Genomic DNA, 27,461 nt, shown 5'->3' on the forward strand with positions numbered 1-27,461 from the left:
TTTGTTTTGTTTTTTTTAAGATTTTATTTATTCATTTGAGAGAGAAGAAGCGAACTCACAAGCAGGGATAAGGGCCAGAGGGAGAGGGAAAAGCAGGCTGAGCAGGGAGCCCAACGTGGGGCTTGATCATGATCTGAGCCGAAGGCAGACACTTAACCAACCGAGCCACCCAGGCGTCCCTGAAAGGGGGTCTTTGAAGAAGAAAACCCTCATTGCTGCATAAGTCAAGCTAGAAGGTGAAATGACAACCTTCAGCAAGGACTGATAAGGGTCAGAGACCCTGCCTACCTCCGCAGGCATCCTGTGCGGACACCTGCTCCCCCAGCCCTGGCTGACTGGGCGCCACAGCCGACGCCATTCCCAGGAGAGCGGTTATGGCCTGGAGCTCCTGCTCATAAAGGGGAGCACTTTTCTTTCCCAGGGTGCCTGTTTTTGCAACACTCTCAAGGCAGAGGTGGTGCAGAGGGAAAAGGACCGAACAGGGTGAATAGGGTGCTTTCCCTTGACACGAGAGGATGAAGGTGACTTGGTGTGGAGCCGTCCATGCCTTCCTCTGGAGGTAGACAGGCGGCCAGCCCGTGACGATACCAGCAGGAAGATTTCTGGATATCAGGGCTAGGAGCTTGAAAAGACTCTGAGAAACAAATGAAGGTTACAGGAGGGAGGATGGTGGGGGGATGGGGTAACCGGGTGATGGGTATTAAGGAGGGCAGGTGTTGGGGTGAGCACTGGGTGTTACATGCAACCAGTGAATCGTTGAACACTATGACAAAAACTAGTGCTGTACTATATGCTGGCTAATTGAACATAATGAAAAATAATGAAGAGTTTTCCCCAAAAGAATGGCCGGAAATACCGCGCTTACCCGTACGATCAGGTCAGCGGTGGGGGCAACAACTTCTACAGCGATCGGTGTGCCTCCGTGCAAGGCGCATCGATGCAGCTTCCCGATATTTCCTAGAAGCAACACTGCAGTTTTGGTCTTTGAGAGACCACCATGGCGTTTTTTGTTTTGTTTTGTTTTTTAAGATTTTATTTATTTGACAGAGAGAGATCACATTTAGGCAGAGGCAGGCAGAGAGAGAGGAGGAAGCAGGCTCCTTGCTGAGCAGAGAGCCCTATGCGGGCCTCCATCCCAGGACCCCGAGACCATGACCTAAGCCAAAGGCAGAGGCTTAACCCACTGAGCCACCCAGGCGCCCCGGGTTCTGCTGAACGTATCCGACCCTGCAGCAGGCAGGATACTCGGATGAATGAAGGAGTTGGCCCGGTTTGCTTGAGGGATCCCACTGAGTATTTCCTCCGTATCCTCTGACCTATTGGTTTTCTTTTGTTCTTCCTCTTAAAAAAAAAAATAAAAAGAGAAGAAAAGAAAAGAAAAACCGAACCGTAACGTATACACAATGAAATACATGCACAGATTTAAAGTGCACAGTTGGATGAAGGCTGACGAATGTGTGCTCCCTTGTATCCAGCATCTCAGTGAAGTACAGACTATTTCTAATACCTGCAGATTCCCCTCGTGCCACTTTCTTGCCTCTACATAGAGATAAACACCAGTTTGCTTCTATTGCCAGGGCCCAGTTTTGCGTGTTCTAGAAGCTCTTATAAATGGAATCCTATGGTATGCTCTCTTTCATGTCTGGTTTCTTTTGCTCAAAATCATGCCTTTGAGATTGATTCCTGTATTTGCATGTATCAGTAGCTCCTTCATTTTTATCAGTGAATAGTGAGTATTCCATTGCGTGAACACACGGTAATTTATCCATTCTCTTGCTAATGAGCAGGTGCGTTGTTCTCAGTGTTTGGTTAGAGTGAGTCAATCTGCTATGAACATTTGTGCACATCCCTTGGGCTTGGCTAGCCCAGAGCAGGACCCCGAAGAGATGGGTGGGGAAATGAAAAGAATCAAGGGGAGCCCACGCAAATCGCCACTTCTCGACAAAGCCTCCAAGGCAATCCATTGTGCAAAGATAGTATTCTTTCCAAGTGAGAAGGGAGCCACTGAACGTCCTAAGGGGAAGAGGAACCTCAGCTCTACTCACGGCATGTGCAAAAAATTAATTCAAGGCAGAATATAGACCTAAATATAAAAGCTAATATCACAAAGCTTCTAGAAGAGAACATAGGAGAAAATCTTCACAGATGTGGAGTAGGCAGAGATGTCTTGGGACACAAAAGTAACAACCATAAAAGAGGAAATCGATAAATTGGGCTCCATCATGATTACTAATATGTGCTTTGCAGAAGGTACTGTTAAGAAAATGCAAAGTTAAGGCACAGATGGAGAGAATATATTTGTAAGGGCGTAACTAACAGGGGACTAATGTTCAGAATATATTGGAAGTTGCTTCAAATCAATAACCACAAGTGAAAACCCAATTTTTAAAAATTGGCAAAAGACGTGCATAGGTTCTTCCCCAAAGAAGATGGCAGAATGGTGCAAACATGCATGGGAAGGTGTTCAACATTACTTGCTATCGCAGAAACACAAATCAAAACCACAAGACGATTTCAACCAAGATGCAGCTGGATGTCATCAAAGGGGCGTGACTATGAAGGACAGACTGGAGTTCTGGTCCTGCCCCTGGCCCTGACCCTGACTCCCTGGTGGAAGCAAGGGAGCAGAACCAACTCTGTCCTAGGTGTGTAGGCTTCTTGATCTTCAATTTGTTTTCTTGCATTAATATCCCAGGATCCCAGTTTGTGCCACAGCATCTTTGTCAGCGAGAATCCTGCAGGGGATCCCACACAGAGGGTTGTCTTTGGATGAAGTAAAGGCAGTGATATCCTGACTTTTCACATGATGAATTTGAAAATAACAGACAAAATCCTGCTAGGAAAGAAACTTCTTAACTTAAGAACTTCTAAGAAGTAAAGGAATATTTTTTCCTCTGAAAACATCATTAATTCACACATTTTTCTCCTTAGACAGAATTACAACTAGTCTAAAGACATGAGGGGTTAAATCATTTTCAGTGTGCTTTATATCTTTCCTGGAAGCAGGAAAGTTTTCTTTCATTAGGTAGAATTTGGCTTAATACATTTCAGTGTTAAATCTATAGAGCTAAATCCTCAAAGGTCTTATAAATATTACGACTTGAAAAGGTGAAGGAACTGAGAATATTTAGTTTGGAAAAGAGAAGCTTCTCTGTCTCTCTTTACCTTTCTCTGTCTCTCCTCTCATTCACCCCACCCCATGTCCGGGTCTCCATTTCTCTTTCCAGTTGTAGAATAATTAAAGGGCTGTTGTAATGTAAAGGAATAGGCCTTAAATTCACTCCATGTGGTCCATAAACCACCATTTGGACCTATGGATATAGGCTGTTCCACCTCCAACAAACAATACCAGATCTCTCCAGAAATGGAATGAGTGGTGACTGAGTTCTACATCCCTGGAGGTGTTCAAGAAGACAGATACTTAGTAACTCTTAAGGAAGACATTCATGGACCAGGTTGAACTTGATTACTTCTCCTGAAATTCCTCTTGGCTCCTTGGTGTTTTAGGCACGTCAGCAAGTCTGTACCAGGGAGCCACAGTGGAAAGCCCAGATCTGTGGGTCTCCAAAGCTGAGGGTCACTGTGCTGGCTGCCCATCAGCAAGTCTGTACCAGGCAGCCACAGTGGAAAGCCCAGATCTGTGGGTCTCCAAAGCTGAGGGTCACTGTGCTGGCTGCCCATCAGCAAGTCTGTACCAGGCAGCCACAGTGGAAAGCCCAGATCTGTGGGTCTCTAAAGCTGAGGGTCACTGTGCTGGCTGCCCGAGCCATGTCACACTCTTAGGGCAGTTAGGTAGCTGTCATTGAGATACAAAGTGTAACTTATGGAAATGAGGTTATAAGACATTGTTGCAAAGTTGTGTTCTCCAAAGGTGGCTTTGGATTTTGGAAATAGCTGAAAGTCTGGCCAATATGGGATTATCGTACTGCACGGCACCGTTTGAGGATTAAGCCAATATCCAAGAGCAGAAGCAGGATTATGGAGGGATGATGGGGACTTTCTTGACATGCTCAGAAGCTCAATATAAAACATGAGAGGTTTCCCCAGAGTGGCACTTTGAAAATGTATGTGGTCACAAAAGCATTGGGGGTGGGGGGTCGGGGCAGAAGCAGTGGTCATTTGAGTGTTTACATCCTGATGTGATTTTGCAAAGATCAGGCTCAGGCATGGCCCTTATGGTCCTCACTATGTCTAGGCAAGGGATGGACACGTTCATGTTATTTCTTATGATTGAGTGAGACCCTCAGACTGCTTGAATCTCCGAGAGTGCTGGAAGCGCTCTTATCCAGGGTACATCACATTCCATGGGAGTTGTAGGAAGACCCAGCAGGAACTGCTAAGCTGGTACCCGGCTGCTTTGGCTGGATTGCTATATTATCTGACCTGCTTTCATTTCTTCTCTCCCTTGTCAGTTCATTTATCTGCTGGGGTGGCAACATGGCACTTCTGGAGAGCTCTAGTATTTGGCATGCAGCCACAGCTGTATGGCTGCTGGAGCCAACCACCTCCAAACCCATGGAAGTTGCTGCCTGCTCTGTGGGATGTGGGACACCAAGAATGTCATCTTCAGTTGCCTTTCACTGGAGAGAGAACCTGCCTGCCCTTTAAGAATGGCCTTCCTTAAATTATAAATTCTTCCATGAGGCATAGCCCACCATGTGTACGGATCCCGGCTTATATATATTGAAAAAGGCTAGAGCTTTCCCTTGAAGCCAGCTTTGGTAAATGGAAAAGGAGATCCTTGGGGCAGATGACAGAGCTGCTGATGGGAGTACGGAAGGAGTGGGAAGAGATTGGGTGGCAGAGGACAAGCCTCAGGTGACATCAGGGCTTTGATTAAAGGCAGTCCTGCAAAACTGTATTGACAAAGGCAGGCGTACCCAGGATAACTCATTCACTGGTGCAAGATCCTGGGCTTAGACGGGAACTCATGGGCGTGTGAGCGGTCTTCAGTCTGCCTGTGTCTGGCATGGAAGGGGGCGTGCTGGCCTTTGTTGCTTTGCTCCACATCAATTTCCCTACCCCAAAGTATCAGTCCCTGTGTGTTGCCCACCTGTTCCATTCCAGCTCAGGGGCTTAGTGTGAAGTTTCCACTCCTAGCTTTGGGATCGAGCCTGTGACCCACACTTGAGACCATCCCTCCATCATGATTCCCTGGCCACCGTGATTGCTTCTGGTGGGGCGGTGCCAATGACCTTTGGTGACACTTTTGCTGGGAGCGCTGGGGTCAAGGTCAAGGTTGTTCCCACCAGATTTGATCCTGAGAGCATGTAACACTGGGATTCTTACAGCCAACTTGAAACTACCAACTACCTAGGAACCTGCGATGGAAGCCAGTACAGTGCAGCTGGAGCAGACAGGTGGGAAGAACCAATAGAAAAGAGTCAGGCATCAGATAGTAGGTTGAACTGCTCACCTCTTTAGATGTATGTGTTTCAAAGTCACTTCTTTTTTTTTTTTTCTTCTTAAAGATTTTATTTGTTTATTTGACAGAGAGATATCACAAGTAGGCAGAGAGGCAGGCAGAGAGACAGAGAGGGGGAAGCAGGCTCCCCGCTGACCAAAGAGCCTGATGCTGGACTTGATCCCAGGACCCTGAGATCATGACCTGAGCTGAAGGCAGAGGCTGAACCCACTGAGCCACCCAGACGCCCTCAAAGTCACTTCTTTTTTTTTTTTTTTTTTTTTTTTTTTAGATTTTATTTATTTATTTGAGAGAGAGAGACAGTGAGAGAGAGCATGAGCGAGGAGAAGGTCAGAGAGCGAAGCAGACTCCCCATGGAGCTGGGAGCCCGATGTGGGACTCGATCCCGGGACTCCAGGATCACGCCCTGAGCCGAAGGCAGTCGTCCAACCAACTGAGCCACCCAGGCGTCCCTCAAAGTCACTTCTTAATGACTACAGCAGTGAGATCACTTGCCCTTTCAAACTCCCTCTGTAGGCGTCTCAAATACAAACACAAATGATAAAGAGAATGTGGCACAATGATTCGAATTCTGTGATCTTGGTGATGGACTCCGGTGAGCAGCACACTACCACTAACTGCACCATGAGCCTACCCTCACTTTGCCCCGCTGCTCCACCAGGGAGGGGGACTGGCTGTGCCCTCCACACTCCTTCCAACCTTCTGCATCTACACTCTTGCCCTCACCCCGGATCTCCTCCTTTAGTGTTTCCTACTCTGCTTACAAGAACCAACTGTCCTCTACAAGGCTAGGTCCCTGACTGTCTCAGACCAAAGGAATGACTCTTAACTTCTGACCTCTGAGTGATCCAGTTTTCTGAAGCACTACTTTGGACTTGGTAAGACTGGTTTGCATAGTTCCTTGGCATTTCTTCATGACTCTTTGGCTCCTGATCTTCTTGAGGAGGATAGGGATTATGATTTTTAGCACCTAGCACTCAGCATTGCACCAGCTGCACTTGGCTGATGTTTAATAACATGGGCTCTTGTTAGTATCCTCTCCTGGAGCACGGCTACCTGCCAGTCTCCGTTCTGGGTCATCAGAGTTTACTGGGTTGACTAGGGCATCTCCTACATCATTTTGCCAACCGATGGGATTCCATTTCTATCCAGGACGTTGCCGGGCCCAAGACACAGAGGAGACAGGACCGCACCTCCTCCCTCCAAGTTCTTCTCACTCCCCCCATACCTGACACCTCAGATAAGGCATATAGTGCATTCATTCATTTTATTCACCGAAGACTCACCAAGAACAGTGTGCCAGGCCTTGGGTATCCAGTGATGGGCAAATCAGATGCAGTTCCTGCCTCTGGTCTTGATATGAAGTCCCCTCCACACAGAACTGGGATTGCTTTTCCTCTGCCTGCTTCTCTGTCCCTAGACCCTGAGATGTCTGGGCTTAGGTACTTGCTTGGGTCTGTCATCCCCTTGGAAGTAGGGTCTGTCTCTCCTTTGCTGATGCAAGAACCCTCCTTGGAAGGTCTTCTTTCTCCCTACCTACTCCCCCTTTTGTCCAAGACTGAGATACGGCTCCTCATTCCCAGGGACTACCCTCTACTCCATTTCTCCTGCTCACAAATTCCTGGCTAGGTCTCTCCTAAAACCCATGAAATCTGGTCTCCCCAGGAACAAATTAATGGTTAGTTTGAACTTTGCATCTTGAGTGTCCATTTGGTTTAAATTAGTAAACCTAAGGAAATACACTTAATCATGACAGGTGATGGGAAAATAAAGCCAAATTCCCTCTGGGCTCTGGCTTGAGGCAGTGACCCCCAGGCCACCAGCCAGGGGTGATGGTCTGGCCTTTGACTATGAACCCCAAGGATAACGCTCCGGGTCTAACCTGCAGCCTCAGCTGCCTCAGGTGCTCAGGACTGAATGCTGTGTCAGCGACCAGCGACCCGGATGGCCTGTCATGGGCAGGGATTGTGCCAGTCTCTTTTTTTGATTTTCACAGCGCAGCGGCCCCAAGATGCTGAGAGTGGGGGTCGGAAGAACTCGTCCCAGGGGCTGCCTGGTGCTGGTGGCTTGGCGAGGAGCCAGGCTCACCTTTGTCCCCAATCCGTGTGCCAGGGCGTGGAGCCTGGCTGGCAGTTCTGAGGCAAAACGAAGCTGCGAGCCTTCTCAGGGGAACTTCCTAGGGAAAGGGGGGGGGGGAGAAAACGAATTTCAGGTCGGAAAGGAGTAGGAAGAGCAAAAAGCGGGAGGGAGGGAGCTCTGTACAGCAGGGTGCCGGGGCTTCCTGGGCCGGAGTCCCCTAGCGCGCCTCTCCCATCTGCCCACGTGCGGGCGGTAGCCGGGAGCCCGGGGCCGGAGAGCGGGAGTCGGAAGCCGAGCCTGGAGCCGCAGAGCAGCCGCAGGCGGGGACCCAGCGAGCGCGCTGCCCCGAGAGCCGAGCGCAGGGGCCGCCCACTGGCGGGGGAGCCGGGGAGCGCGCAGGGGAGGCGGCGGCCGCCGCGGTTTCAGTGGGGCTTCCCCGGGCTTCCCCTCCCATCCCGGGGCCGCGGGCGCACGGCTCGGACCAGGGCGCGGAGGCGGCGCTCGGCGCCAGGGCGCGGGGAGTCCCCAGGGCGCCCCCAGCTCGGCGCCGGGCCGCGGGGCGGGGAGCGGCGGACGCGGCGTCCGCGAGCCCCGGGACCCGCGGCGGCTGGTGGTTTGGGCTGAGCCCTCCCCAGCGCCCGCCCGCCCCCGCCCGGCGCCCGCCTCCCGCCCCCGCCCGCGGCCTGGAGCGCGCCTCCCTCGCCGCCCGGGGTCTGGCGAGCCCGCGCCGGTCGAGCTGCGAGAGCCGCCGAGAGCACCACCGCCGCCGCCGCCCCGGGAGCTGCTCCGGCCGCACCATGCGGGAGCTGGCCATCGAGATCGGGGTCCGAGCCCTGCTCTTCGGGGTCTTCGTGTAAGTAGTGGCGCGCCGCGGGCGGGAGCGCGCGGGCGCGGGGACCCACGGACCGAGCATTTCTGCGCCCCAACTTTGTTTGCGCCACCGCGTCCCCTCGGGGCCTGGATTCGAGGGGTCCTCCCCGCCCAGTGCCGGCGATGTGTCCTGCGGGACCCTCATGATCCCCTTTCTGGGATCCGGGCCGCGGAGGGACCCGAGTAAGCCGGACTAAGACACGCTCCCGCCACCCCCACCGCGCCAGGGAGCGGGACCCGCCGCCGCTCGGTCTCCTCGCCGGCGCCGGTCGCGGGCTGCGCACCAGCTGCCCGGGGAATCGGGGCTGCTTCCCTGGAAGCGGGCGCGCATCCCCGCTCGCGCCCTCGGGAAGTTTCTCCTTGGGTGCGATCTTCGGAGCCCGACGTTTGCAGTCCTTCCTCCTGGCCCTTCTTCTATAGCCCCTCGCCGTGCCCGGGGCCGGGCTCCGCCTCCTAACCTGTGCCTGGCTTTGGTGCCCCAGGGTTCAGGTGAGCGTTTTCCAAGGAGACGTTTGCGGTAGTTCTCCGGCTGGAAAACTGTTGCTGCGGGGGCTCCGGAAGTCGGGGGCCGAAGCCCGAGCCACCGGCTCCCTACGCCCTGAGCTCAGTGCGGAGCCCATGTCCGCTTCGGGTGCGGGCGGGGGATCTTGGGGACAGCAGCGAGATGCCCCTCCTGTCTCCGAGCGGCTGGTACCTGGAAATAGCGATCTTGGAAAGAGGAGGAGGCCCTGGCACGGACTCTTTCAGAGATGTCTGAACCCCAGGGCGCCCCAGGGACCCGCTACCCACTGGCCTCCCGGGCCCAAGCGGCTGGGAGCGGTCGTGTCTCTGCCTTTCAGCTGCAAACCCTGATCACGCCTCAGCTCAGACCCACTCCATAGTCCCTTTGAGCTCTTGTGACAGAGGGGCCGGACCTGCACTTGACCCTCCATTAGCTGGTCAGGTTCTCTTTCCCCATCTGCCCATGGTTGTTTTCTGACAGCGCTGTAAATATTAAAGTTGCATGAACTTTCTGGACTCGCTGTCTTCTTTTGAAAAGCCCAGGCAGCGGTTCCAAACAGGAGGCCCCTCTCTGGATTCCTGCCCCAATCTGGAGTCATTGATGGCAGGTGGGAGGCTGTGAGTTGACTTCTGTTCCTGCAGCCCAGGGTATACACATGGAAAGAAAGACCCTTTTTTGCATGTTTTTCTTTCCTAGGGATCAAATTCATCCAGAGTATTTATTCACAGCATCATAAAGGATGGTGAGTTCCCTCAGATGCGAACAGGCCCCCTCTCCCAGCTTCTGACCAAACACTGCTGTTATTCAGTGGGAAAAAGGAATGAGAATTTCAGTTGAGTATTGATGCAGTTGGGAAAACAACAACAAAACAAAACAAAAAACACTTTTCCCTTCTCCTCGATTTTTCTACCTTTGGAATAGACGTTAAAACTAGTGATAGCGTGTGATCAGATGGGGACAGTTTCCAGTTGGCAGCTAGGCTAAATCCCATTAAATTATTATGTGATAGAAATGATAAAACAGTGTTTAGTACACGGTAGGATTTAGCATTTATTTGGGGAGTGTGTGTGTGAGTGATGCTAAAATAAAGTGAGGTAGGCTTGCAGGTTGCCCGGTTTGATTGTTGCTGGGAATTGTCAGATTAAAAAAAAGACACGATGGTGTGCAAATATTTATATTGTTTACAGATTTCCCTTCACATATTCCCGAAAACATTCATGAGCTGTTTACAAATAGATGATGGTCTGTGTCGTGGATTTGAAGATGTGATAATTATTGTTTTACATGCTTTTTGCTTCCTCAAAGAATGTTATGTAAAAATCAGGCGGGCAGTTTATATTCTTTTTTTCCAAACTTCCCCTTTTATTAATTAATGGGGGATCTGCTCTCACCCCAAGGGAAACACCTGGGCATTGATGGTGTTTTTGGATGATTCCCTGATTTCATATCAATTGGCCATATTAACAGTGTGTCCAACGTGTGGCTCTTTGACCTGTGAAGACCAGCTTTGGTGTCAGTGGGAGACTCCCTGGGTGGGTGGGAATCTTGGATGTTTAGATGCTGTTATCATCGAGTCGCTAGCCACCGTCGGAAGGACAGACTGGACGCTCACAGAGACAGATGACCCTTTGTTTTCTTAGATAAGCTCTGGTGAGGTGACAGGGGCTGACTTTTGGAGGAAGTTTTATTGTTCCTTTCGCCAGTGCTGGTCTGATGGCAAGATTCCAAGGTTTGTACCCAACTCCGCGCGTGAAGGTGGTGATCTCGGGCGCAGGCCCTCACCTGAGTAGGTGGAGAAATTTCTGGGCAAGCTGCACCTACTTTCGCTGCTGCTGAGAAATTCATTATCTGCTCCTGCTTGGCGTAGGTCCCCTATTTCTCAGGTTAAGAGAATCATCTTTTGGGGGGAAAGATACCTTGCTTCTCTCCTAACTCATGCCTCTGGGGGAATGGCACCTGTGCACATATTTGTTCTTGGATTATATTTGCCTTGAGTGAGAGCAGGATCCCACCAGCTGATGCCCACCTGCTCCTAGGTTCAAAGTTAGCTCTAATGAAATGCAGCTTTGGACCCTTGGGTTGTAGGTTATATGTTATATGGCTTTATGCTTTTTCTTTTTCCTTAGGGAACCAGTTCTCTGTCTCTAGACCAGGTTTAGTGCTGAGGTTCAGTGATTCAGGGTCCCAAGAGAATTCTCTCCAGGAAAACCCCATAGATCATCCAAGAGGTGCACACTGCCTTTTGGGCAGCCCTGCCTAAGAAATTCATGCCGCTAGAAGAAAACTAGGAACGGGTAATGCAAAGCAGAGCTGGCACATAAAGCTTAACCTAACAGGAAATAAATTGGTTAGAGGACCCCAGTGTTTAGGAAAAATCAAAGTATAACATGTAGCTTTGAGGCTGTATTTAGTGCTCGGAAGCTGGCGTGGAGACCCCTTTGCTCTTTCTTGTGGACCGTGGGCGGAGCAGCGAGCAGGAGCTCCAGGGAGCTGCCTCTGTCCTGCTGCCACCCAAGACTCCAGCAGAGATCCTGGGAGCTTTGGTGGACATGTGAAGCCAGCCTGGGACCTTGCTGAGCCAGCACGGTGTGGATCCGAGGAGGTCAGCCAGCAGCCCCGCAGGCAGGTGCCCTAGGACTGGAGTACATCACCTCCCCCCACTGCCCTCGCTGGCATGTAAGTGCTGTTTATTGAAGACTTAGTATGTGCCAGGCTGTCATGAAGCCAGTCACACGTACCACCGAATCCTTGTACATGCCCGATGGAAGGGTACATTGGCAGCTGTGCTCATGCATGCAGAGGTTGAAGGACAGCCTGAGGAACCACCCCGGGCACAGAACTAAGAAGGGCAGCTCTGAGATCTAAAGGTGCTCCTTCTGTGTCATCGGGACACTCCATCACCTCACTCTACTGCTCCAGAAAAAATAACTGCCAGTGAGGGGCACTCGGGTTTACTGTGCAAAAGGCGTTCTGTGGGATTTCTCTGGTCTCATTGCGCTTGAGATGTTCTCCCCACTTTACAGGTAAACCAATGTTTACAAGGGTAGGTAGCTTGGCTGAAGAGACTCAGTGGCAGGAGGTGTAATCTGGGTCTGAACAGGTGGTCCGCCCCGTGTCCCTGGGCTGCCGGCCACTGTTAGGGAATGGGTCTAGCACCAGGCTTCCGGGACTAGAGCAAAGGTGACCACATTCTAGAAGCCGTCTCCTTCTACAACCCGTTGTCCCCGGGGAAGCAAATGAATGCCCTGGAATGATGTGTGGAAAGGGCTGTCACTCTGGTTCTCACATTGGAGTCTCAGGGCAATATTTCAAAGAGGGGTGGTGGTGGTGAAGGTTCCTGTTCCCTAAGAGTTACAGATTTTGAAAGGTCTTCCTTAGGTCTCTGGGGCCCAGAGGGCGAGATGTGGAGAGAAAATTGCAAGTCAGAGCCTAAATGGTAGGCTTTAGAACCGAGAGTAGGCCAGTAGGCTTGTGTACCTGTTGGCCTTTGTCTCCAGGACATCAGTCTGTCCGGAAAACCTTTGTTTCTAGCACTGCTGAATGGGCTCTGGAAACATGAGAAATGCTGCATCAGAAATGCAGATGGAGGGGGAAGGTGGCCTACCTCTTTCACCCGTGAATCTGTATTTCCTGCGGTCCTCAGTCCTGCCCTCTTCCTCCCCTTTGGGGTTCCGGGTGACTCCCCGGCTGGGATGTCCCTCTTGGAGCTATGGGTCTGCTTGGGACACTGGGTTGCTCAGGGAATGAACGGCGTTTGCCTCAATTCAGATCAGTCCTGCATCCTTCTTGGAGCCCTTCGTGGGTTGGGGGCCTGTGCCGGGTGCTGGGGATATTTGAAGAAGGAAGACTAGGGGCGGGGGACCTCCCCAGAGCTCGCAGGTTGGTCAGGTGAGCACAGAGTGGGCCGCTGTTTGCTCTTTTCCCTGCTGTCATCACTGGCTTTGAAAGTTTTGCCTTCAAACATTTTCCTGGGGGCGGGTACTTGTGCTGGTTATTTTCTTCCCCTTCGTTGGTACACTTATTGAACAGACCCAGGGAAACCTGGCACTTCTGCTGGTCCAGGTGGTTTGTTTGAGGGCACTGGCTGTCAGGTAGGTTTTTGGAATATTGGCAGAAGGGAGCACACTTTCATTATTACCCCTCAGAGTCCCGTCTGGGGCTGTAGGCCGGGGACGGTTGTGGTAGTAGGACAAAGTGCTCAGTTTATTGAGAGGGAGGGAGTAATGAGTCCCGGGAGGGAGAGAAGGAGGAGGCAGGGGCCAGGGAAGGCTGCCCAGAGCTGGCATCCCACCGAGTCTTGAGCATTGAGTGGCAGGTGTGGAGGGCCTGGCCCATGGACATCCCTGCGGACAGTGTGTCCGGGAGCCAAGGCGGCAGGGTTTAGAGGCGTATTTCGGGTGGGGATCAGGTCACTAGGTGTGGTCTCAGCACAGAATGTGGGTTTGGAGGTGGTTGGTAAGAGTGGCAGGAGGAATTTAATTCAATTTAAATTTAATTAAAAAAAAAAAAGAGTAGCAGGAGGTGAGTCTGCCACGAGAATGTGGGTGCCCTGAGAGGGGGCAAGGGCACATTCCCTTAGAAGCAGTAACTGGGGAGTCCGGGGAGGTTTGAAACGAGCAAGCCTCGTGCTCAGATGCTTGCCCAGGATGGAAAGCGATAGCTCCCTTCGGTACAGAGGCTGTTTGCTTGTGTGACAGTCCCCCGCTCTGCCGCCGCCGCTGTGCCCCACTGGGGGCCTGTGTTGTCTTCTGCCTTGGGTTGTGGTCAGCCGCCTCCGTGGCTGGTTCCAGACTCATGACTGCTGGTCGGTAGGGGCTGGGGCTCTATTGTTATCTTCGTTGTTTTCTTTGTACTCCCAGCCAGGCCTTCTTTGGCATGAACGTGGTCGGTGCCTCCTGAGTGCCCTCTGGATTGCACGCGATTTCTGGTGGTCATCCAGCCCTGCGAGCGATCAGCCTCGGTGCAGGGCGAGGCCTCCTCCAGTGTGGTTTGCTGACCACCTGCGTCAGAATTGCCTGGGGCTCAGTTCCCACTGAACTGAATCAGCATTTGGGGATGGCGTCCTGGGAATCTGCATTTTTAACAGCAGCTCCTTCTGTCCATCACATACGGGATCTCCTAACATGCAGTCTAGACCCTCTTGTGGTAGGAGGGTCTCCTCTGGTTCTTTTCTCCTTTCTGGCCACACAGAAGACTACCCTTCCCAAACCCCTGCTGTAAGGTGGGGCCGTGTGCACATCGAGGCAGCGTACATCCTGTAGTGGCCTGTCATTGTCCCTCTCTGACGGTGGCGAGCATGGAGCTCTGTGTTGCGATGACAGAGCTGCAGCATGCGAGCTGTGGGACAGCGGCTCTGGAGAGCCATGCCCTTGGCCGTGGGCTTTGTGGGATAGAAGGAGATTTCATATTAATGACGATATGGGGGCTTGATTAGCTACTGGAAAAGAAGTCTGTTCTGTCTGGCTAATATACCCGGAACGTTTTGCTTGCTCTCTAGAAACAAAGAGTCACTGAGGCTAAGTGGGATGAGGGAAGCCCACGGACTTTGGAGCTAGGCAGGTGTATGTTTGGAGTTTGGCTGTGCCCAGTGATTAGCATGTTGCCCCTAAAATTTCTTCATGTGGGAAATGGGAACCATACTCAGCGTCACTGGACATTAGTAGATAAGATGCTCTAAGTGGCGACAGTACTCAGAACAAAGATTAGATGCTTCTCCCCACTCCTGTGACTCTCAGGACCCATGAATGAGAGTGTTAAAATGAGGGCATGTTCAGCTTATCACAGGTGCTCAGCAAATGGTAGTTCGGACCACTGTCCTTTTTATTGAGATGAATCCTTAATGTACACTGAAGAGAAATGCTATAGGCAGTTAATGATACTCAAGATTCAAATGATTTACTGCAGGATTTCTATAAAATAATAAACTTGTTTAAATATGTTTCAAGGGATTCCTTTTGCCCCCATCAGTGATGTACGTGAGTTGCCACGAGCTCATTCAATGGGTCGTCCCCCCCCCACACACACACAAAGAGCAGTGTGGCTGGCTCGCTGTTTAACGAAGGGGTGGCCTCAGCACTGTGCTTTCTCGTTGGTCACTTCAATCGCCGGCTGTTTACAACAGTGATTTGAGGACATTGAATCAGAAGGGGTGTTAGCAGAATTGCCTAGGGCCATGGGGAGGGAAATGCTGCATTCCTATCCTTTATTTCTGAGTCTGTGTTCATCACCCAGGGCTCTGTGAGAAGCCCGGCGCAGGGACTTTTCCATCAGACACCCTGTCCACCCCCAGTTGGTGCTGGGCTGAGTGTGCCGAGTGCCTCTCCCCTCCCTGGGGAGGCTTCTGCCTTGTCATCTGATAAATGAAGCAGCCTTCTGTTTGAAATATTATTCGCCACTGTAAAGTGAGTCTGCTGAACCCGGAATTCTGAGAATTGATGATGTTTTGCCACAGGGAGATAAATGCTTGTAGCATGGCAAAAAAGGAGAGCATTAGTTTCATAACTTGTGGGTAAAGTTATCTCAATTAGTTATAAGGATTATGCCTTTTATGACCCACACAAGGCTCATAAAAGCTCCCTACTTTTGTTTTTCTGTGATAGTGTTTTTAAATATGAAAATCATCTTAGTCATAGTTATTTCCTTAAAACATATAATCTTGGTGTTCCGTGGATGGACTAGGAGCCCTGGTTCGTGGCGAGGAGCTGGACTCACACAGACCCAGACCTGTCCGTGTGTTCTCATTGATCCGCTAAAGGCACAGAGGTATCGAGGGGCTTGGAGATGTTCGTGAGCAGGAGGCAGCTCTGAGCCCAGGGATGGCTGCATCACCAGCTTTCAGGATGACTGTGAGAAACCATCCTGCAGAGCTGAGGGATGAGTTGTTTTTCTGTCTCCACTGAAGACGAAGCAACGAGAAACAGGGTCAGAAGCCGCAGGAGCATGTAGGTTGGTTGTCAGAAAGGTAGCAGTCTGCCAGTCAGTGCTAGACGCTTCCTTTCTCTTTTACCAGCGGGTTTTAAAAACATTTCTATTCAAGCGTTGGTTCGAACCATATGCAGTTGCTGATATTTGACTGTCTTGACCTACAAAAAGAGGAATTGCATTTAGCTCAACCTAAAAATAATATACACAAGAAAAAAAATGCATGATTTATAATTGCATGGCTTCCCAGAATACGCTTTACCCATCAAGCCCCATCCCCCGCACCGGGGCGCCACCTCCCTGACTTTGAACATCATTTTTGAACTCCGTGTAAGTAGAATCATACAGCGTGACCTCTTGTGTGTGACCGTCGCGCTCAGTCTGTTTTAGAAGTTTATCGGTGTTGCACTTGTACCTTGTTAATTCTGATCATTGTAGAGCCTTTCCTGGTATGATGGTACGTCTTTCTTCTTTCACTGTTTATGGGCGCTTGGGTTATTTGTTGGCTTGGGTTAGCAAGCGTAATGCTGCTGCTGTTTCTTGGGTGAACATACTTTGTAATTTCTGTTGGGTGTATACCTAGGCGTGGAAAGGCTAGGTTATTCATTTGAGGTTTTTAATGAAGGATTTGGCCTTTCTTTATCTACTTCTGACATAGGGATGTAGTCTGTATCCTGCTTTACTCTCCATCTGTCGAGCAGCTATTCTGTGAGAGTCCATGGTGGGTCTGGTGAATGACATGGGGGAGCCAAGGGCTGGGTCCCCACTTGGTAGGCGGGGGGGGGGCAGCGTGGCTCAACAGGAGGGCTTGGGAATTATTTCCTGACTGCTGATTCTAAAGACGAGCCTTAGCCTTCTTATCTGTAAAGTGGGGACAAGAGTATCACCCACCGGGATGCTGTACCGTTGAAATAATGCAATGCGTGACAGGTGTCTCCTACAAAACTGACACCTAGGAAGTATTCAAGCCAATCTCTGTCCCTTGCTCCATCTTCCTTCCTGTGGGGAGGTGGAGTTGGTGGTCAATGCAAAAAATACCCTAATCCCCCAATGAAATAATAATAAGAAGAATGCAACTGGCAGCCCCACAGGAGAGTTGAGCCTTGAACTAGGATTTAGGAAGTTTCAGGGGACCATTCTAAATAATCTTCCAAGAAATCATTGAGAAGAAGACATGGCCAGTACATCTATATGTGGAGGTATCTTTTAATTGAGCTGTATCTCCAGCTGTAGAGGGAGGAGAGAAGACAAGCTTTAACACTTCCTGTATATCCACTTTGCTCTAGGCCCTTGTCACGCCTTGGATGATTTAATCTTTACAACCTCCCAAAAGGCCATATTGTTGTCCTCATTTATAGAGTGAAGAGTTAATGCTCCTCCTATACAAAAAACTCTCACCAATCAATAAGAGAAGAACTCTTTAAAAGAAAAATGGGCAGCAGAACTAACAGGGAACTAACAAGTATACAAATAACTAATGCGCCTTTAAAACTGTGCTTTCCATAGAAATGCAAAATACGCATCTGAAAAGAACAAAATAACATTACATATAGACTAGCACATGGTTTTTATTGTGCCAGGACAAAAGAATGCATCACCATTGGAATTAGTGAGGTAGGCAACTATCTGTTGGCGTGGGAAGATACCCATACACCGTCGTTAAGTGATAAAAAGTAGGTTACATAAGTGTGCATAATGTTACTTTAACGTGGTAGTGTAATAAAATCAATTTGTGTTTACATCTGTAAGAGAAAAAGCTATAGAGATATACAACAAAATCTTAATGGTGGTTATTTTGTGCAGATGGGTTGTATAACATTTACTTTTTTCTTCATACTGTTTATTGTCCGCATTATTTTACAGTAAACATTTATTACTTTCATACATTATCAGAAAAATCAATATAGGAGTTTCCTGTTGTGGAGGGAGAAAGAAACTAATGAAATATTCTTCCGTAGGGCACTGGGTGATCCTCTGGGGACTGCTTTAGAAACATCTGAAGTGGGAATGTGTTGAAGTCAACCTTTCTATGTATTTTTAAAAGATTTATTTATTTGAGAGGAAGAGCACGACCACAAGAATGGGGGGCAGAGGGGCAGAGAGAAAGGGAGAGGGAGAGACAGAATCTCAAGCGGACTCTGTGTTGAGCGTGGAGCCCGACCTGGGCTGAAGATCACAACCTGGCCCGAGATCACAACCTAAGCTGAAATCAAGAGTTGGACATTTAATCATCTGAGCCACCCAGGTGCCCCTCCACCTTTCTGTATTTAACAGCAACTGAAATACCTAAAGGAAAACCAGAAAGTAAAGAGTAGCATCCAGATGTACAAGACTGTGGTGAAGCAGATGGCTGCAGGCAGGATGTAAATGGACATAACCCGTTAGGAGAGTGGTGTTGCGTGCACGGACAGCCCTGAAAGTACCCTGCCCTCTGACTTGAGCTCTTAGAAAAATGTCTTGAGGCACTGATGTAAAAATCCTCATGTATGAAGATATTCATTGCTGTAGCCCATACAAAGCACATCTATTTGTCAAGCAAAAATAAATTAAAACTCAAATGGTCAATACTTGAAGAATAGTTTGATAAATTATGAACATAAGAGAATACTATATGCTATTTAACATAATTTTGAGAATCAGAAGAAACATGGTAACATTTTACGGTGTGATCGTTGAGAGGGAAAAGTACTATATGAGAATCAATCTCAGAATCAAATCTATGGGGAATATGTTTGATTTGCACAAATATTAGGAAGGATTGCACAAAAGTGCATGTGTGTGTGCTGGCAATGAATGTTTCTCCTCAGGTTCACGTTTTCTTTAAATTATAAAATAGTTGTGAAAGTTGAACCAATACAAAAGCATAAAGACCTGCTTCGCCTCTGTGCCAGTTCATTCCCTTGACTTTTAATTTTGATTTATTTTATTTTTTTTACAACTTTTTTTAAGTAACATGGGGCTCCACATGGGGCTCAAACTCATGACCTTGAGATCTATGGACTGAGCCAGCCAGATGCCCCTCCTTTCACTTTTTAAAGTCAAATTTTTAAACAGTGTGTACTCTTTTGTGTGAGTATTTTGCTTGGCACGTACCTGAGATTCATTCATGTTGTGCTTTGCTGTAATTCATATACATATGAATATATTACATATTTTACTTACTATATACATACAATAAAAATATCAGTACACATAAAATAAAAATGGAATAAAAACTGAAAACACATTTTATATCTATAGTTGAAATTTTTTACTTAGTTTACATCTACCTGAGTCTTTTTACTGGCTGTGCAGTGTTTCATCATATTAACCTATTCATGGAATTTGCAGGTGTTTTCATTTCTTCCTGCAGCACACAATGTTACGATTGTGCTTACACTCCATAGCACACCTGTTAAAATATCGCTGTGATAGACTTTTGCAAATGAAATTTCTTGGTCAAAGGCCGTGTGTATTTTAAATTCTGCTGGACACTGCCAAATTGTCCGTCCAAAGGGATATATATACACGCCTATATTCTGTTTTTCGACATCCTTGCCAATACTGGATGTTGGTAATGTATATTTATACAACATTTTTATCTTTTCACTCTGGTATTGGCAATTTTTCTTTTTTTCAATTAAGTTTTAATTTTAATTCCAGTGTAGTTATCATACAGTTTGGGTCAGGTGCACACCATAGTACTTCAACAACTGCATAAGTGACCTGGTGCTCATCATGACCAGTGCCTTCCTGACTCCCCGTCAGGTGACTACATCCCCCACTCATCTCCCCTTTGGTGACCATCAGTTTGTTCTCTATAATTAAAAATCTGTTTCTTGGTTTGTTTTTTTCTCTCTCTCTCTCTTTCCTTTGCTCATTTATTTTGTTTCTTAAATTGCACCTATGAGTGAAATAATATGGTATTTGTCTTTCTCTGACTTATTTCAATTAGCATAATACCCTTTAGTTCTTTTCACATCATTGCAAATGGCAAGATTTCATGCATTTTATTGCTGAAATTAGGTCCCATCATATATATATCACATCTGCTTTATCCATTCATCTGATGAACAATGGCTGAGCACTACCCTTCTGTTTACTGTCTCCATGAACTTCGAAGTTCCTTTATCTCTGTCCTTCAGTTCCCTGTTCTTCAATATGGGAGAGGGGCTTCTGTAATTTCTGTGTTTTGTAATTTGTTCTGGTTTCCTGTGTGGTCATATACGTGGGCAATTTTTTGTGAATTTATACAGCTTGAACATAATAGTCTGTGTTTGGTGGTGACAGAGCTCTAAATATATTAAAGCAAGTTAACTGTACTGTTCAGATCCTCTGTATTCTCACTTTAAAGAATTCATTCTTCTTAATTTGGTCTTTTCTTTGTTAAGTAATCTCTACACTCAACATGGGCCTCAAACTCAAGACCCTGAGATCAAGAGTGGCATGTTCCACCCACTGAGCCAACCAGATGCCCCTAATTTGGTCTTTTTAATGCGAAGATAAGCTACCTCTCAACCTAAGGTAGTTAGAGCATTTACATTTTTGGGGGAAATAACTAATATTTTGTCATATTGCTGCCAGCTTGTTCTGTGTTTACTTTTCGTGGTACTCTTGTTCTTTCCCCCCTGATTTCTTGCTTTTGGCTGAATAGTTCAAGTTTGCTTTGCTGTCCTTTTTTCCTTTAGTGATTTGGAGATCAGAATTCCTATATCTATATGTCAGGTTAGTGTTCTTAAATCTTATCTCCTTCTGATGAACCTTTTAGTATTACGAAGTTTTCATCTTTGTGTTAATATTCCTTATCTTGAAGAACGCTTTATCTAATACCTGTATCTAATAGCTACATTATATTTCTTGAGATTAATGTCTGCACAGAATATATTTCTTATCCTTTTACTTGTAACCTGTCTGTGTTTTGAATGCATCCCTCTTATAAACAGCATTTAGTTGTACCTTTTAATTTTATTCAATATGGTTGATCTTTGCCATTTAATGGGAGTGGTTAAGCCACTTACATTTGATGCAATTATTGATATGGTTGAGTTTAAGTTTACCAGTTTGTTATTTGTTTCCTATTTGCCCTATCAGCTTTTTGTCTCTTTTTTTGCTTTTCTTTTAGGTTAATACTTGTTAATATTCCATTTAACTTTTTTTTTTGTGATATATTTCTTTTTAATTTTAATTTTTAGTTGTGATAACAAACACATAGCAAAATTGACTGTCTTAATATTTGTAAGTGTACATTTCAGGAGTGTTAAGGATATTCACGTTGTTTTGCAACAGATGTCTAGTACTTTTTTCATCTTCCAAGAATGAAATTTTATTTCTTCTTTTGTGAATTTTGGCAGATTGTTTCAGAGAATTGGTCCACTTTACCTAGGCTATCAAATTCGTGAACATAGAGTTGTAGTTGTTCGTAACATTCCTTTGTTATCATTTTAAGTTTCCATGGGATCTGTAGTGACATTCCCTTTTTAATTTCTGACATTACTAATTTGTGTTCTCTTATTTTCTCAGTGAGGGTGGCTAGAGGCTTATTGATTTGATTAATTTTTTGGAATTACTTTTAGTTTCATTGATTTTCCTCTCTTGATTTCTTATTTTTGATTTCACTGATTTCTTTTTTAAATTTATTTTTTATTTATTTTCAGCATAACAGTATTCATTATTTTTGCACCACACCCAGTGCTCCATGCAATCCGTGCCCTCTATAATACCCACCACCTGGTTCCCCCAACCTCCCAACCCCCGCCACTTCAAACCCCTCAGATTGTTTTTCAGAGTTCATAGTCTCTCATGGTTCACCTCCTCTTCCAATTTCCCCCAACTCCCTTCTCCTCTCTAACTCTCCATGTCCTCCATGCTATTTGTTATGCTCCACAAATAAGAGAAACCATATGATAATTGACTCTCTCTGCTTGACTTATTTCACTCAGCATAATCTCTTCCAGTCCCGTCCATGTTGCTACAAAAGTTGGGTATTCATCCTTTCTGATGGAGGCACAATACTCCATAGTGTATATGGACCACATCTTCCTTATCCATTCGTCTGTTGAAGGGCATCTTGGTTCTTTCCACAGTTTGGTGACCATGGCCATTGCTGCTATAAACATTGGGGTACAGATGGCCCTTCTTTTCACGACATCTGTATCTTTGGGGTAAATACCAAGGAGTGCAATTGCAGGGTCATAGGGAAGTTCTATTTTTAATTTTTTGAGGAATCTCCACACTGTTCTCCAAAGAGTCTGCACCAACTTGCATTGCCACCAACAGTGTAAGAGGGTTCCCCTTTCTCCACATCCCCTCCAACACATGTTGTTTCCTGTCTTGCTAATTTTGGCCATTCTACTGGTGTAAGGTGATATCTCAATGTGGTTTTAATTTGAATCTCCCTGATGGCTAGTGATGATGAACATTTTTTCATGTGTCTGATAGCCATTTGTATGTTTTCATTGGAGAAGTGTCTGTTCATATCTTCTGCCCATTTTTTGATATTCTCTTTAACTTCTTTATTGTATTTTTAGCTACACCTCTTCAAAAATGTTAAGTTTCTCTAGAGATTACAATATACATTTTTTAACCTATCACTATTAAGTTAGTATTACACCATTTCAAGTACAATGTAAAAGTCTTATGACAACATATTTTCAATTTTTTCCTTATGCCTTTGATACATTGTCATAGAATTCGCTTCTATGTATAAATCACATAAAACATTTATCTTAATTGTATACTTTTATAGAAATTATATAAAAATATTTACCCACACACTTACCATTTCCAGTGATCTTTATTACTTCTCTCAGATTTGGCTTTTCCTTTAAGATTATATCCCTTCAGCCTGAAGAACTTCCTTTAGCTTTTCTTGGAGGGCATAGAAATGCTATGAAATGAATTCTCTTGGCTTTTGTTCTGTTAGAATTGTCTTTTATTTGAAAGATATCTTTGTTAGATGTAGAATTCTAGGTTGACAGTTTTCTTTCAATAATTTAGAGATGGCTTTGGAATTGTCTAGTAGATTCCAATTATCTCTGATGAGAAGTTACCTGTCATGGTCATTGTTGCTTTCCTGAACATCATGTGGTTTTCTTGTTGGCTGCTTTTAAGAGTTTGTCTTCATCTTTGGTTTTTAGCAGTTAGACCATGGTATGTCTAGGTTGGTCTCATTGTATATTTCCTGCTTGGTTTCCTGGACTTTCTCAGAGCAGTGGTTTGATGTCTTTCATCAGTTAAATATTTATAAGACATTATTTCTTCACATACTTCTTCTGCCCTGATCTCTTTCTCCTTTCTTTTTGGTTTTTTTCAGTTATACAGATGTTAGACAGCTTTTATTACTCCACAAGTCTTGGATGCTGTGTTGTATCTTTGTTGTTGTTGTTTTTATCTCTTTCTTCCCTGTGGCTCAGTTTAAGCTAATTTCTACTGACTTAATCATCACATTCACCTATTCTCTATTTTCTACTCTGTCTATTCTGCTGCCAAGCCCATGCAATGAATGTTTTATTTCCGATGTTCATTTTTTTTCAGTTACAGAATTTCTATTTGGTTCTTTTTTAGAGTGTTAGTTTTTTTGTTGATGTTTTCTTCTTATGCATCCATTCTCTTCATCTTTAATATATTTAATATATTTATCTTTAATATATTTATAATAGAAAGCCCCTTTCTGCTAATTCCAACATCAAGGTGATCTATGGTTCTGATATTTTTTCCTATGGAGTGTGGGTCATACTTTACTGCCTTCTTCGCATGTGTAGTAATATTTTGTTTCCTATTGGACATTATGGATCATAGATCATAGGAACACTAGATCATTACCATCTGTTAAAGATTATTGGATTTTATTCTTATAGGAAGTTGATCTACTGTTAGGTCACCTTCATCCTTAGAACCTTGGTTCTAGGCTATATTTGTGTAAGTCTGTCTTGGTTTTGCCTTTGATCCTACAGTACATCCTTTAGTTCTGGGATGTGCTTTTTATTACTGTACTTTGGCTCTTCTGAGGTTTCAGTAGAAAGTCTAACTTGGAAAAACTTCAAGTCCAACTCTATCTCCTGCGACTGGCTAGCTGCTGAAATTTCTGCTTCACTTTTAGACTGTGGCTGTTACGCCCCAATGGGGTCTTTGGGGTCTTGTCTTACATGTTGCAATATCTGAGTTAGCCAGTAATTTAAAGGGAATTTGTACACAGAATTTTAGGTTTCCCTTTTCTGGCTAAACTCCTTTTCAGGAAGGTTTCACCTTTGTTGTATTATCTGGTATTTTATTTCTTTTTTGTTTGTTTGTTTGTTTTTTGTTTATTTTTTATTTTTTATTTTTTTTCCAATTTATTTATTTTCAGAAAAACAGTATTCATTATTTTTTCACCACACCCAGTGCTCCATGCAAGCCGTGCCCTCTATAATACCCACCACCTGGTACCCCAACCTCCCACCCCCCTGCCACTTCAAACCCCTCAGATTGTTTTTCAGAGTCCATAGTCTCTCATGGTTCATCTCCCCTTCCAATTTACCCAAAAGCACATACCCTCCCCAATGTCCATAAGTCTGGTATTTTATTTCTATCTGCTTTTTCTTTTTTCTTTTTCTATCTTTCTTTTTCTTTTTCTTTCAAACTTCTTTTGCTTTGCTGATTGTTACACCTTAAGGTATAAGACCAGCTATGGATTTCTTTAGGTTTTCTTTCTTTTCAGTGGTATTTTTTGAGAGGAAAGAGAGACAAAATGAATGGGTTCAATCAGCCATCTTAGGCTGGATGTCCTTTTAAAAATATTTTGCAAATTTTTCTTGGATACAATGTTCATGTTTTTTAATACATAAATTATATTTTTATAAAAAATTCATTGATTCTTACTTTTACCCGTGAATATTTTTGTGGTTTTCTGAGTCAACATTCACCTGGCCTCTTCTTTGCCCACCTAAAATCCTACAGGTATTTTCCAAGGCTTGGCTCAGAATTTGCTTTTCTGTGTTATCTTGTCTGAACCTATTAGCCCTGAATGAATATGTATATATAAAATGCTGATGACAGAGTCATATAGAAGACCCACATTTATCTTTTCACTTAATGATGGAAATATTTTGTTCCTGAATGTGTTGTGCTTTTTTTTTTTTTTTGGTAAAGATTTTATTTATTTGACAGAGAAAGAGAGACAGTGAGGGAGGGAATACAAGCAGGGGGAGTAGGAGAGGAAGAGGCAGTCTTCTTGCTGAGCAAAGAGCCCGATGTGGGGCTTGATCCCAGGACCCTGAGATCATGGCCTGAGCCAAAGGCAGACGCCTAATTACTGAGCCACCCAGACGTACCATGTGTTGTGCTTTAATTGAGTTTTGTGGACCAATGAAAAGATTTCAGTCATGTAGGGAGAACATATTAAACTTTAAAAATATGAACACGTACTTGTGAAAAATAACATGAAACATAGATGCCTTGCTTTGATTTTTTTCCTGACACAGAAGATGCTCTTATTATTTGCTGAAAGTAGCCAGCTGGGGTGGTTTGGCTCTGGGGGGTGATGAAGATGATAACAACTAGTATTTATTGAGCACTTACTGTATGCTGAGTAGTGTGCTATGGCACTTTGGACTCCTTATGCCTTCACACAGCCCTGTGAGAAAGAAATTTACAATTCTTCTTATTTTTGGATGATAAAATCAAGGCTCAGAGAGGTTAAAGAACATGCCCAGTGTCACACTGCTAATCAGTGAGATGAAAGTGCTTTCTGTGAAAAATTTAAATTGAGTATTTTGGGAGCTGGAACTATGCACAGCAGATTTGGGTGCAGAGGGGATGCGAAGGGATTGGTAGTGTGGCTTTCTGATAATGAGATGACCCTGGCAGCCCCCATGAAGTCACGGACATGAAGGGGAGAAAATGGAACATTGACATTTTACCAGAAGGCACCACAGAGTGGATTATATTATACCCAGTGTCTGACCTGACTGGGCTCTAGGCGTTGCTCATCCATCTTCCTCTGTATTGTCTCCCAGATGGCCTTACTCAGATCCTCCTTATGGTTTAGGAGCAGAGCTTGGCCTAGAACCTCACTCTCTTGACTCCTGGCCACAGGCTGCTGGGGCGGCTGACTTCCTGTGCTGCTCCTGCAGCATCAGTTCTGCACAGTCGGGCTGGTCCATTCCCCACCCTGTTGGGATCCCTTGAATGCAGCTGTATTTCTTTTCCTTTTTCTTTTTAAAAAGATCATTTATTTGTCAGAGACAGAGAGAAGGAGAGAGAGCACAAGCAGTGGGGAGCGGCAGGCAGAGGGAGAAGCAGGATCCCCCTCCGAGCAAGGAGCCTGATGCGGGACTCGATTCCAGGACCCTGGGATCATGACCTGAGCCAAAAGCAGACACTGAAGCGACTGAACCACCCAGGCATCCTTGTAGCTGTGTTTCTAAACAGCCTCTGGAGGGCAGCTGGAGAGGAGAGCTGCTTTTTATCAAAACAAGCTCTTGCTCAAAAGGAAGTCCTTTGGCCAACACTGGTTTCCTTACCACCGTCCAGGTATCAGATGAGTAAGTTTTGGAAACCCAAGGCACGGCATAGTGGTTGTAATTAACAGTACTGTATTATGTATTTGAAGGTAGCTAAGAGAGTAAACCTTCAGTCTTCTCATCACAAAAAAGAAATGATGGTTCAGTGCCATGATGGAGGTGTTAATTAACACTAGAGCATAATCATTCTGTAGCACGTAAGTGTATCAAAACAACACACTGTGTCCCTTACACATACGCAGTGTCCATTAGATCTCAGGAAAGCTGAAAAAAAGTCCTGACAGTTGACAATTCCCCTCTGAATTTATCACACTTCTGTGACACACGTGGGAGAGACATGTCCACAGTTCCCGAGCACGTGAGGTGACAAGTGAGTTGTGCCTTCAAGTCTGTCCTCTCCTCATGGTTTCTGTGACCTAAAGTTTCCTGTGGACTTTGTCTTAAGTATCAGGACAAGGGATGAACCTGAAGTTCAGGGGTAGTTGTTTCTGGAGGTGTTTTTTATTGTTGTTTTGTTTTTGTTCTTTGTTTTTAGTGAAGTCCAGCTTTGAAAGCTGGCGGGCAATGCCCGTCACACTGAGAATACCTACACTTTGGACGGAGTATCTGTGGATGGTGACGCAGCACTTTCCTTGGTCCTGTTCCCTTATCCTGGGAGCAGCAGTGGGTCACGCGGGGGCGGAGACTGCACTCCCCTCACTTCAGATGCTGTAGAAATCACCCCCATCCTTTACTCCGGCAGATTCAGATGTGCACTGGTTGTGTCCCCTACCGACCCAGGCCCGAGAACGTGAGACGGGGAACAGCACACACCTGCCTCACCAGGCCGTGGGGCCGCAGAAAGGCCGATCCTTCTGGCTTGGGGCATTGGCGTTACAGGGGGACTGGCCAGGAGGTGGGAGGGTCCAGTGGAGTTGGGGTTTGGGTGGGAAGAATGGCAGTGCTCAGAGATGGGACACCAAATGGAGTGAGGATGTCTGACAGCAGCGTTGCCCCGGCCAGCTGTGCCCTCCTCTGGGCAGACCTCACTCCTGGCTCTCCAGCCTTGGGGGCTGCCCTTAGAAGTGCTTCTCCAGGAGTCATAGCATCTTTCTTTTTGGATGCTTCCTCTGTGCCAGGTGAGGGTCTTTTTTAGCATAAGCACATTTAATTCATTTTAAGAAAATCCAAAAAGTGAAAAATCACG

General features: G+C 46.2%; 2 protein-coding genes across 4 annotated transcripts in view; one reads left to right on the top strand and one right to left on the bottom strand.

Annotated features, from left to right (window-relative positions):
* Positions 1-7,509: 7,509 nt before the first annotated feature.
* LOC122899298 (translation initiation factor IF-2-like) lies at positions 7,510-8,303 on the bottom strand. Its single transcript, XM_044236847.1, has 2 exons — positions 7,748-8,303; positions 7,510-7,601 (listed from the first exon to the last, which is right to left on the bottom strand). The coding sequence occupies exons 1-2, from the start codon at positions 8,301-8,303 to the stop codon at positions 7,510-7,512; spliced, it is 648 nt and encodes a 215-aa protein (XP_044092782.1).
* The window catches only part of PLPP4 (phospholipid phosphatase 4), a 119,970-nt gene continuing 100,767 nt past the window's right edge, over positions 8,259-27,461 (top strand). For all 3 annotated transcript variants that reach the window (XM_044236689.1, XM_044236691.1, XM_044236693.1), the window contains exon 1: positions 8,259-8,357. In XM_044236689.1, coding sequence (XP_044092624.1) covers positions 8,302-8,357 — 56 coding nt within the window. In that variant the 5' untranslated portion in view covers positions 8,259-8,301. The remainder of the gene's footprint in view (positions 8,358-27,461) is intronic.

Source organism: Neovison vison, chromosome 2 (assembly GCF_020171115.1).
Source record: "Neovison vison isolate M4711 chromosome 2, ASM_NN_V1, whole genome shotgun sequence".
NCBI lineage: Eukaryota > Metazoa > Chordata > Mammalia > Carnivora > Mustelidae > Neogale > Neogale vison.